The following is an 11686-nucleotide window of genomic DNA, read 5'->3' as shown; positions in this document are numbered from 1 at the left end:
AAACCCTGTCTCTACAAAAAATACAAAAATAAGCCAGGCATAGTGGCTCGCACCTGTAATCCCAGCTGCTTGGGGGACTGAGGTGGGAGAATCCCTTGAGCTCAGGAGGTGGAGGTTACAGTGAGCTGAGATTGCACCACTGCACTCCAGCCTGGGCAACAGAGGGGGACCCTGTCTCAGAAAAAAAAGAACGTGGGTTCTGGTCCAGCTGGTTTTCCCTGGCACCTGGGAGAGGTGGGCTTCTGCTGTCTCCAGGCCACTGTGCCTCCCTCTGTAAACCTTCACCCCCACCTGCAGGCATCACAGCCACCCTGCCCAGTCCTGCTTATGTGCCTTCTTCCCGGACCTCTCCACAAACTCCCAGACCCAAATGGGAGCAGAAGCCAGGAGGGCTGAGTCATCATCCCTCCAACCAGCCACGCCCAGCAGCCTTCATGCCCAGACAGCTGCCTCTTTCCTGGTTCATCACCTGAGCACCAGGTGAAGCAATGCAAACCTGTGGGCCAGATGTTTAGCCTGGCACATACAGGAACCAAGACAACTGAAAACATGGCTCCTAGTGGCCCACTGGCTTCTCACTGCCCTCCTGCTGGGGAGGTGCCTGCCTGGATCACCACAGCCCTGACCCTGAGGTCACCTGAGATCACAGGCTCTTGCCTCTGCCCAAGACTTCCAACTCTAAAGGCCACCAGCCATCAGTAAGGAAGGGCTGGGGCTGTGCTGGCTCCAGAGCCCTGCAGGCCAGCTTCAGATCTCTGCTGCTCAGAGACAAGTCCAAGGCCACACTGCATTCATCAGCTGAGATTTGGCCAATAATCCCTTACACTGACCTGGTATTCCTCCTGCTCAGACATCACTGGGGTCCTCCATGGGTGATATTATCCCAAACCATGAACCTGGGGCTTTCAGACACTTGTGTTCCACTCAGCCTGTTCACAAGGCTGGCAGTGTGAACCAGTAAGAGAACCAGGTTCCAGCCCCAACTCTGCTTGAAACTACTTCATGTCCATGAGCTATAGTTTCCTCAGCTGACAAATGGGAACAAAATATTGGGGTTGTTGTTGTTGGAGAATTAAAGGGCTGATACACAGAAGCACGTTATCAACAGGAGGACTAATACATGCGTCTAACCCAGGCTGGTCTCCTGGGAGGGTCAGGTCTGAGAAATGGAAGGAGATCCGGATTCATATGGAACCAGACACTAATTCATTATGTGACTTTGGGTCATTGACTTTGCCTCTCTGGAATTTAGTTTTGTCACCCACAGAATGGGGGAATAACGTGGACAATTATCCAAGTCCCTCCCAGCAAAATGTCTGTGGCTGTAAGGTTTCACCTTGCACATCCCCTGGCCAGGGGGGCAACTCCAGCTATCAGGATGTGGCAGAACGTGAATCAGAAATGATCCTGTGGGGCCGGGTGCAGTGGCTCACGCCATAATCACAGCACTTTGGGAGGCCAAGACAGGTGGATCAGTTGAAGCCAGGTGTTTGAGAACAGCCTGGCCAACATGGCAAAACCCCATCTCTACTAAAAATACAAATTAGCCAGGCATGGTGGCACACAACACCTGTAATCCCAGCAGCTACTTGGGAGGCTGAGGCAGGAGAATCACTTGAACCTGGGAGGTGGAGGTTGCAGTGAGCCAAGATCGCGCCACTGCACTCCAGCCTGGGCAACAGAGTGAGACTCTGTCTCAAAATAAAATAAAATTCAAAAACACAAAACTTAGCTGGGTGTGGTGGGAGGTGGCTGTAGTCCCAGCTACTCGAGAGGCTGGAGCACGAGAATTGCTTGAACCTGGGAGGCGGAGGTCGCAGTGAGCTGAGATTGCGCCCCTGCACTCCAGCCTGGGGGACAGAGAGAGACCCTGTCTGAAAAAAAGAAGAAAGGAAAGAAAAGAAAGAAAGAAAAGAAAGAAAGAAAGAAAGAAAGAAAGAAAGAAAGAAAGAAAGAAAGAAAAGAAAGAAAAAAGGAAGAAAGAAAAAAAAAAAAAAAAAAAAAAAAAAAAAAGAAAGAAAGAAAGAAAAAAGGAAGAAAGAAAAGACCCTGTGGACAAGGAGACGTGGGCTGTAGCCAGAGCACCAATAGTGATTTTCAGAATATTGAACGGCCGCCGAGGCAGGGGCAGGAAGCACTAGTACGTTGGCTCTGCGCAGGACAGCTTCACTTCTGGCATCCAGGGAAAGGGGGTACATCTTACCTCCCTAAGAGAAGAAACTCCCTCCTTCTCTGTGCACTTTCCAATCCTGTTGCTCCACACCTGGCAATGATCCCTTTGTACTGAGCTGCAAACTCTATCGCTCAACCCCCGGACCACTCCAACTTCCCACAGCCCCAAACCAAAGCACCCACACAGTGAGAAGTCATGCACCTAGAAGGTGGGGGGGGGGTGGAAACTTCTGGCATCACCCTCAGCCAACACCCAGTTGGGTGGAAGTCATTCAGGCGGGAAGGCTTTTGTGACATCTTAGGTGTGTCACCTGTTCTGAGGCCGAAGCGCCCATGAATGACTTCAGGTGTTGTTCCAGCCCCTAAGATAGGTGTCAGGTTACAAGACACATAATCATTCCAGTTTGGCAACTTCACATGTAGGGCTGTTTTAATCAAGCTGCCCACAGTCCCCCAATCACTCCTGGAATACGGCAGAGAGAGGTAGCAGCTTGCTAAGCGGACAAGGATGCTGGGCGTGAGGGACCAAGGCCCGCCCTGCACTCAGGCCTCCTCCAGCCAGTGCTGACCAGGGACTTCTGACCTGCTGGTCAGCCAGGACCTGTGTGGGGAGGCCCTCCTGCTGCCTTGGGGTGACAATCTCAGCTCCAGGCTACAGGGAGACCGGGAGGATCACAGAGCCAGCATGGTGAGTGTGGGGGCCCTCTGCTCCCAAGACACGGGGAGGGTGGGTCTCCCCATATAAGGCCCTTCAAGCAGCCTGAGCATTCATCAGCTGAGAATTCTGTGACACCTTCTAGGTTAAAAAAAGAGGCCACACCCAAATCCCCCCATACCCCAGCCTGGTACACGTCTCATACCCACCTGCCTTCCTCTCTTCCTCCATTGCCATGGTCCTTGGACCAGCTCACCTAAGAAGCTGAGCACAGAGCCAGGGCTGTCCTTCCTGACTATTCTTTCCTGAATCCTGCATGTTCTTTTGCCCAATGTCTCCAGGTCTGTTGGTTAGAGGTTGGCACTATTTTTCCAAGGCAGGGGGCTGTTTTGATGCCACGGTGGCCTTCTGCCACTCCCTGGGGAAACTGATTCCTTTTCTTTTTAAAGAAAAGTGGAGACCAGTTACGGTGGCTCACGCCTGTAATCCCAGCACTTTGGGAGGCCGAGGCGGGCAGATCATTTGAGGTCAGGAGCTCAAGACCAGCCTGGCCAGTATGGTGAAACCTCGTCTGTACTAAAAATACAAAAAATTAGCCAGGCGTGGTGGCAGGCGCCTGTAATCCCAGCTACTTGGGAGTCTGAGGCAGGAGAATCGCTTGAACTTGGGAGGCGGAGGTTGCGGTGAGCCAAGATTGTGCCATTGCACTCCAACCTGGGCAACAACAGTGAAACTCCATCTCAAAAAAAAAAAAAAGAAAGAAAGAAAAGAAAACAGTGCAGAGATGCCTCCAAATAATCTAGGGTGTTTGTGGAGATCTTTTACTTGGTCTCTTTTCATGCCCTCACCCTCTCTCCTCCTTCTCCTCTGAATACCTGGAGCATCTTCGCTGTCTTGGGGCAAAGAGAATCAACCCCATCTTTCAAGGAGGACAGCTGAGGGCCAGGGAGGGGAAGAGATAATAACTGGGTCTGAGGAGGAACCCAGGGGTCTTCCTTCTCCAATCCTTGGCCAAGAGGCAGCAATTGCCCAGCCACCAAAGTGAAAGGGAAGGGAAGAGAGGAAAGGAGAAGCCACTGTCCAAGGGGGAAGGATGTGACCTGCAGGGGCCCCTCGAGTGATTGTCTTCTATTCCCAACCTGAGCACTTCCCACAACACTCTTCTGAAAATTCTGGCAAGAACAATTCCTTATGCGGTTGTAGCTGATGATCAGAAAGGGGAAGGGGCTTCCCTTTGAGCCAGGATCAAAGCACAAGCTTCCTGCTTTCCCATCCAAGGAGGTGCCCCAAAGTTTGGCCTGTGTGCAGAGATGCTGTATCCCCTGGGGCTCCCAGGAGAGGAGAGCAGCTGTGGAGGCTACCTAGCTGTGAGCTGCTTCTGGGTGGCAGGCACTGATGAGACCTGGGGTGTCTCTTGGGGAGTAACAGAGAAGGGAATCATTTCTAGGGCAGGTCACTAACTGCAGAATCAGAAGGCTGAGGCCAGCTCCCTGATTAGCTCTGCTGTCTTGAGGCATGCATCTTCCTGAGACTCACCTTCTCCCCTGCCCATGGAAATGATATGACCCACAGCAGCCCCAAGCACACGCACAGGGGTCGCAGAGATTACACGGCTAATACATGTGAGTAGGTTCTGGAAACCATGAAGCCCCACACAAATATAAGGACTTAGGACTAAAGAGGAGTCTGTGTTAGGAAATGACAGCTGGTAGTACACCCAACACAGACCCTTTGCCACCAGGGTTGGAGCTGGGCATTGCTGGAGGAGCAGGGGATGGCAGGTGGGCACACTGGTGGAGGGGTTAGGTCAGGCCTGGGGCCCCAAAGGCAAGGCAGCAGCATGGCCAATCTCCATGGTATGGTCAAGAAGTTTCTAGCCCCAGAGCTAGCCATTATACTGCCTGTGCTTAATAACCCTGTCATTAAGCCTGTGCTTAATAACCCTAGACAGCCATAGCTCCCAGCCCTGAGGGGAGGATGGGATCTCCACGCCCAGGCTCAGCCCTCCCTTCCCTTCCATTTCCTACCTCCTTCCATCCCCACAGGCTCCTCTCTGTGACAGTCAGGGTCCTTTGAGCTGCTGCGTCTTAACGAGGGCTCTCCCCAGAACCCATTAAGCCAGGTATTCCTAGGGAGAGCTGGAGCAGGGACTCAGGCTCAGGCAGAGGTCAGAGCCCAAGCCCTGTCCCTGAAGGAAATGAGTCCCATGCTAACTACTCCATAGCTGAGGCCTGGAGGGAAGTCAGGGACCCTGGGACTGGCTATCCTGGCCTTGACTCATTACTGTTCTGGAGACCCAAACGCACCCTGAGCCACCAGACGTGGGTGTTAACACCTAAGGTCAACCCCCTGGCGCTTCCAGCTGCTCTGGAGGAAGCTGGTCCTCCCTCCCACCTCCTCTTTTCCATGCCAGCCTGGTACAGACTCAAAGGGCTTGGCTGGGCTCAGAAATGTGGCAGTCAGGAGCCAGCCTGCGGGCAGTGGGCTGCTGGGAGCACTGCAGAGTCCACCCTGACTGGGGCACAGAATCCAGAAGCCCACTCGGCCCCGGCAGTGCCATCCTAGGCTCTGAGGTGGTAAACTGAGCTGGGCAGTGGGAAGGTCCTAAAGGGCAAGACAGGCAAGGAGGGTCTGCTTGCTTTGCCTGCTCTCCTGGCACCCTCGACACCTGGGTGATGGGGCCTAGTGTCACTGTAACCACCTCCCCCCCAAAAGAAGCTCCAGCCAGACACCATTTAATCAGCTCCTTTCATTGGCCAGCCTCTAAATGGGGCTGGGGGTTGGGAGGACACAATACCTAGGTTTCAGCCTGCAGGTGCTCAACACAGAGTGTGACAAGTATAACACCAGCAATGGTTACAAGGTACCCCTGGAGCTGAAAAGGCAATAGATTCTCTCTAGGGAAGTCGGGAAATTGTCCTGGAGGAGAAACTTTGCAGCGGACTTTGAAGGATGAGCAGGCTCTCTCCAGGCATTAAGGAGCTCCAGACGCAGGGGACTGCATGTGTGAACAGCAAGAAAGAATGGTAGTATAGGGACAAGAGGCTCTCGTGCTGTGGCTGGCGCAAAGGCTCTGGCACTCCAGGCCATGGGAGCTGCACCTGCTGAGGTGGAAGCTGCATCCCCAGGCCCTGTCCATCTCTCACGGCGCTTCCCGCCTGACCCTGGGGGTCAAGCTCTGTGCCTGGGTGCTTCCCTGGAGAAGAGGTTTAGATGTCAGGGCTCCTGCATGCCCCCAGGCCTCTCTCCTCCTCTCAGTCTTCCCTCAGTGCAGCTGAGAACCCAGCAACCACCTCCCTAGCCCAGACCCATGCCAAAGGCCAAGAGATCTGAGGAGCTGAATGTAAGAAATGAGGAGAGACCAGCTCAGGGGGTCGTGGGTAGGGGGAGAGATGAGAAAAACAGACACAAAACAGGGCTGGGGAACTGCCGACAAGCTTCCCAAAGCCCCAGAACTGCCCCAGGGCAGCAGGAGACAAATGCTCTCAGGCCTGAAAATCTCCATGGCCTCAGCCTTCCCAGATGCCTATTCTGCCCTCAGCCTTCCTTCCTGCTCAGGTGAAAACATCAGCCTCAATAAAACTCTTCAAGTTCCCAAGCAAGGATTCCCCAGGACAGTGAACTCCTCCAAACCTCAAGTGCAATCCTCTGCCACATTTTCTTATAAACCTGTGCCAGAATGGGAGCTTCTTGAGGACAGGGTCTGTGTCTTTTCTGTTTTTAGCCGCAAATCTAGCACAGGGCATGCCATCCATGGCATGGACTAGGCACTTAGTAAATGTGAATGAATGAATGAGTGGACTGATGCATGACAGATAAATAATCAAAGACGGAATCCCCTATAACCAATTTCTGATTTATCTGACACTGAGAACAAGGCCCACCCCAAGTCCAATTGGAAAACATGCCAGATTCTATCTGAGGGGTTACCAAGGTGTTTTTATCCCAGAGGGGGATGGACGTGAGGGAGGCACAGGTCTGAGCCTGCCCGGAAACCCTGGTGATAGGGAAGGGGAAGAGTGGGGCAGAGCCAATGTGGCAATTCCCCTGTGACACGTCTAACGCCACCTCCCAGCCTGCCACTCTGACTAACTGGCACGTCGGCAGCAGAGAAATGTGTAAACAAGACGGAAAACCGCAACAGTTCTCCCCAGCCCGTGGCCCCCAGAGCACCCTCCAGCTTCCTCACGTAATCCACATGCAACCAGAAACTCTCGAAGGGTAGCAGATGAAAGGAACACTTGAGGAAGAGGGTGAGAGACACGATGGCCCCTGTCCAGGAGTGGGCACCTGTCCAGGGGTGGCAGTGGCGTCTCCTGTCACAAAATGTCCTGCACATCAGTCTGGCTGGGCTTCGCCCGCTGGTGCAGTTGAGCCAACCAATGCTTTCAGCATATCCTGCTGTCTCAGTTTCTTCCTCTAAATCTGTATGCATTCATTCATTCATTCATTCATTCAGCATGTGTTCCCTGAGCATCTACTACGTGCTAGGTACTGGCAAGATACCATGGAAGATTCAGAGAACATGCAAAATCTAGGCCTTCAATTTTGTGCACTCCACAGATGGAACAGGAGCAGGGGAAACTGCTTTCCCACACCCCAGGCAGAGCCTGACACTCACTCACTCACTGATGTCCACAAGAAGGAGGTAACTATAGAGCCAAGGTCAGCCCCCTCACCTTCATCCCATCTCTACCCTGACATCACTCACGATCACATCTCCAGTCCCCGGACAGGAGGGTCCTGCCAGGCTGCTGGGAGAACCTATCTGGACACGTAGGAGTCACTGGTGGTCTTAAAGAGAATAATAGCTACAGTGGCAGCATTGCATCTCTATCCAAATGCAACAAGGGTACCATGTTGGGCTTCAAGAAGCACTTTCACATCCAAAATCTCCCTTCAGTCTAATACAACTCCCTGAGACATTGTAATCCTCATTCTACAGATGAAGAAATTGAGGCTCAGCCAGGTGTGGTGGCTCATGCCTCTAATCCCAGCACTTTGGGAGGCCTAGGTGGGCGGATCACCTGAGGTCAGAAGTTCAAGACCAGCCTGGCCAACATGGTGAAACCCCATCTCTACTAAAGATATAAATATTTGCCGAGCACAGTGGCTCACTCCTGTAATCCCAGCGACTCGGGAAGCTGAGGCACGAGAATTGCTTGAACCCAGGAGGCAGAGGTTGCAGTAAGCCAAGATCACACCACTGCACTCCAGCCTGGGCAATAGAGTGAGACCCGGTCTCAAAAAAAAGAAAGAAAGAAAGAAATTGAGGCTCAAAGAGGTTCATTACTTGAAAAGGGTCATTCGGCCAAGGGCAAAGGGAAAACCAGTAGCTATAATTAACTTGGACTTTCAAGAAGACTAAACTAAAGTTTCATACCCAATCCTGCTCAGGGAAAAAAACCCAAATTACCAGGAGACCATTAAGGATAGAAAATTGATTTAAAGAGAGAATATTATAAGTAGATCAGGCCTAGGACTAATCCTATCTGTGGGAGGAGACGAGAAATTTCAGGCTGAGAGTGAGCTCTTCAGAATCACAGACCCTAAGGAAAAACCTTAGAGGTCTTCTCGGCGAGGGGGTTCCCCAAGCGTACTTTGACCTCGGAGCCTTTTGCTCCACTGAAATCAAATGCAGAACCCCCATATGGGACACAGAGAGAAAAACAGAGCTGCAGTGTTTGAAAGGACTGTCCCCCACCCCCGCCACTTCTGCCCTGCCTCCCTCTCCTCTGCTGCACCGCTGGGGGTCTTGATCGAATCCCCCAGGGGTGCTCAGAGCCCTTATCTGACCCTGGCCCTCATCTGCCACAGAAACCTTCACAATCCAGCTTTTGCTCACACATCTGTTTCTAGAAGCTACTGTTGCTGAAAACAATCTTTCCTTTGCCAGGAGAAAAGACTTTCTCTAACTTCCCCCGTTCCTCCTCGAATTGTGTTTTGCCTTTCTCAGACGGCCACACACACTTGAAGCTTTCATGCTTCCACTGGTCCTTGCTTCTCTGAACTGCGTGTTCCACCCTCTCTTCCAAGAGAGTTCACACAGGTCACACGACATCACCTCCGGTCCCAACTGCCCTGGTCACTCTCCCCAGATGCACTTAGTCCACAGAGTCCCCTGCTGAAGCCAAGCCCTGGGGCCCATGAAATCATAAAAGTCGCTCTTTGTTCAGTTCCTATTACATACATGACAGGCCCTCTATGAAGCTCCTTCCCATTAACAATAAATAATTTTTGACTATGAGTATCTACTATGTCATGAACTTCCCAGGTTCTATTTTAATATTGTTATCAATAATTAATAAAAATAATAGAATATACTCCATGGGCAAAAGAGCTTTACCTCTGGTTCACTGCTAGGTCTCCAGGGCCCAGAAAGGTGCCTTACTAAATGAGTAAACTATTATTGTTGTTATTATTATTACAGTTAACAATTATTGTACTCTTGGCTGGGTGTGGTGGCTCACACCTATAATCCCACTTTGGGAGGCTGAAGCGGGCGGATCACCTGAGGTCAGGAGTTCAAGACCAGCCTGGCCAACATGGTGAAACCCCATCGCTACTAAAAGTACAAAAAATTAGCTGGGCATGGTGGCAGGCACCTGTAATCCCAGCTACTCGGGAGGCTGAGGCAGGAGAATAGCTTGAACCTGGGAGGTGGCCGTTGCAGTGAGCCGAGACAGCGCCACTGCACTCCAGCCTGGGCAACACAGCGAGACTCCGTCTCAAAAAAAAAAAAAAAAAAAAAAACAATTATCGTACTCTTACTGTGCACCAGGTGATGTACTATATGCTATGCATAACTGGGGCTCCTTAGAAGGGAGACTTACTGCATCTCTCTTTCTCTCTCTCTCCCTCTTTTTCACACACACATGAAACTGAGGTTCTTGGTGGTTCAAAAACTTGCCTAAAGCCTCAGGCCGATGAGCAAATAGGATTCAGACCCAGGCTGCAGGATTCCATGGCCTGTGCTCTGTGCACTGTAAAACACAGCCTCTCCTAGCAAATGAAATTTCAACAAGGAAGAACTTCATGAAGCACCCAACGAGTTATGTGAGTGGGCAGCAAAGCAAGAAAGGAACTTCAGGTTATGCAACTGCAATGTCAGAGATGCAGAGAAGACACTGAAGCACTATTAAAGCACTATTTATAGGATCCTGAGCTCAGAGTTCACAGGAAACAGATCTAGGAGTCACTGAAACCTGTGCCAGGAGATTGGCTGCAGCAGCCACACCAGCCCACCAAGGCTGGTTACCACTGGGGCCTCCAGAACAAATGAGAATCCTCAACCCTGCCCCTGTACGGAACCATAGTGCAGACCCTCCTTGAACATGTGTGGAGTTCTGCTCTCCATGCCTGTAGGGTAATTGGGGCGGAAGGCACTCATTTTCACTTACTAAACTCCTCTATGTTTCAAGCACCAAGCCAGGCACATCACATGTGTCAATAATTCTCACCAACAACCCTGTGAATTACATCATATTCTCCCCATTTTACAGATGAGAAAACTGAGACTCAGAACAATTTATTAACTTGCTCAAGACTTCATGGTTGGGAAGAGGCAGAGCTGGATTCAGGCCAGTGTTCCTGCCTCAGAATTCAGGAGGCACAGGATCAAGGGACAACCCCCTTCTGATCAAGGCAGCTGAGACCCCTCAAACTGCAAAGACCAACCTAGGGGACTATGAGCAAGTCTGTAAAATCATGCAAGGACCAGATGGGGCTCCCGGGGGCTTGCAAAGGTGCTGAAAAGGTGCACGGTGCTGGGCGGGTGGCGCATCTTACAGAACCTTTCTCCCCATCATCTTGTGAAGTCGCTTTTATTGTACCCACATTCCAAAGCAGGAAACTGGGTCCAGGAGCTGTTGAGTGACTTGCTCAAAGTTGTTCTACAGATGGAGGAGTCAGATCTTCTTCTTCTTCTTTTTTTTTTTTTTTTTTTTTTTTGAGACAGAGTCTAACACTGTTGCCCTGGCTGGAGTGCAGTGGCACGATCTCGGCTCACTGCAACCTCCGCCTCCTGGGTTCAAGCGATTCTCCTGCCTCAGCCTCCCAAGTAGCTGGGATTACAGGTGCCCGCCACCACACCCAGCTGATTTTTTGTATTTTTAGTAGAGATGGGGTTTCACTCTGTTGGCCAGGCTGGTCTCAAACTCCTGGCTGGAGTCAGCCCCAGTCAGTTCCTTTTCCCTCCCTGCCATTTCCCTCCCCATCAAAGTTTAAAGGACAATTCAGGACAAGCAAAAGTGAGTACGATTCTTGAAAGACGGTATAAACTCTGTCTTTGAATTTTTTAAAATTAACATCAGACTGCTCCACGGATGGCAGCTCCTCAGTTCAGGTAAATCGCAAAGTTGAGAGAACCCCTCTAAGCTTTAATATCCATCAGCCCTTCCCAATGGCAAACCCATGAGGGTCCCTGTCAGGCTGAAAGGCTGAACTGTGTGATGGGACCCCTGCTGGCCCTCTCGAGTCCACTCCAGCCATTGTCCAGGCATTGTCCTGAGGTGTGCAAAGATGGTGGCACCTTCCTTCCTATCAGACACTTCCAGGAGGGGAAGGTGGGCTCGGATGGACCCACCACTCTGGAACAGAGGGAAAGCTGAGCAAAGTAGAATTGTTGAGAGTTCAGAAAGTTGGGAGAGAATGGGCTGCTTCCCCTAGGACAAAGAGAAGGATTGCAGAGGGATTCCTGAGCATTGCAGTAAACAGCAGCATCGCCTGGAAGCAAGGGCCCTCCAGAGGGAACCAGGTCTGTCTTCAGTTTAATTTAGCCCAATGGGCATGTACAAATACCTCACTCCTGCCCTTCACATTGTCTCTGGGGAAAGAGCATAAGTGCCGTGCCTCAGTTTC

The 11686-nt window shown here is 51.4% G+C and overlaps 1 protein-coding gene across 4 annotated transcripts in view; it reads left to right on the top strand.

Moving 5' to 3' along the window:
- Nucleotides 1–2565: 2565 nt before the first annotated feature.
- The window catches only part of TMPRSS4 (transmembrane serine protease 4), a 42862-nt gene continuing 33741 nt past the window's right edge, over nucleotides 2566–11686 (top strand). For all 4 annotated transcript variants that reach the window (XM_003253216.2, XM_012496002.2, XM_003253215.2 and 1 more), the window contains exon 1: nucleotides 2566–2860. In XM_003253216.2, coding sequence (XP_003253264.1) covers nucleotides 2858–2860 — 3 coding nt within the window. In that variant the 5' untranslated portion in view covers nucleotides 2566–2857. The remainder of the gene's footprint in view (nucleotides 2861–11686) is intronic.

The sequence above is a fragment of the Nomascus leucogenys genome, chromosome 15 (assembly GCF_006542625.1).
Source record: "Nomascus leucogenys isolate Asia chromosome 15, Asia_NLE_v1, whole genome shotgun sequence".
In the NCBI taxonomy this organism is placed as follows: domain Eukaryota; kingdom Metazoa; phylum Chordata; class Mammalia; order Primates; family Hylobatidae; genus Nomascus; species Nomascus leucogenys.
The sequence above is the reverse complement of the archived record's forward strand: the minus strand, read 5'-3'. Positions and strand labels throughout refer to the sequence as shown.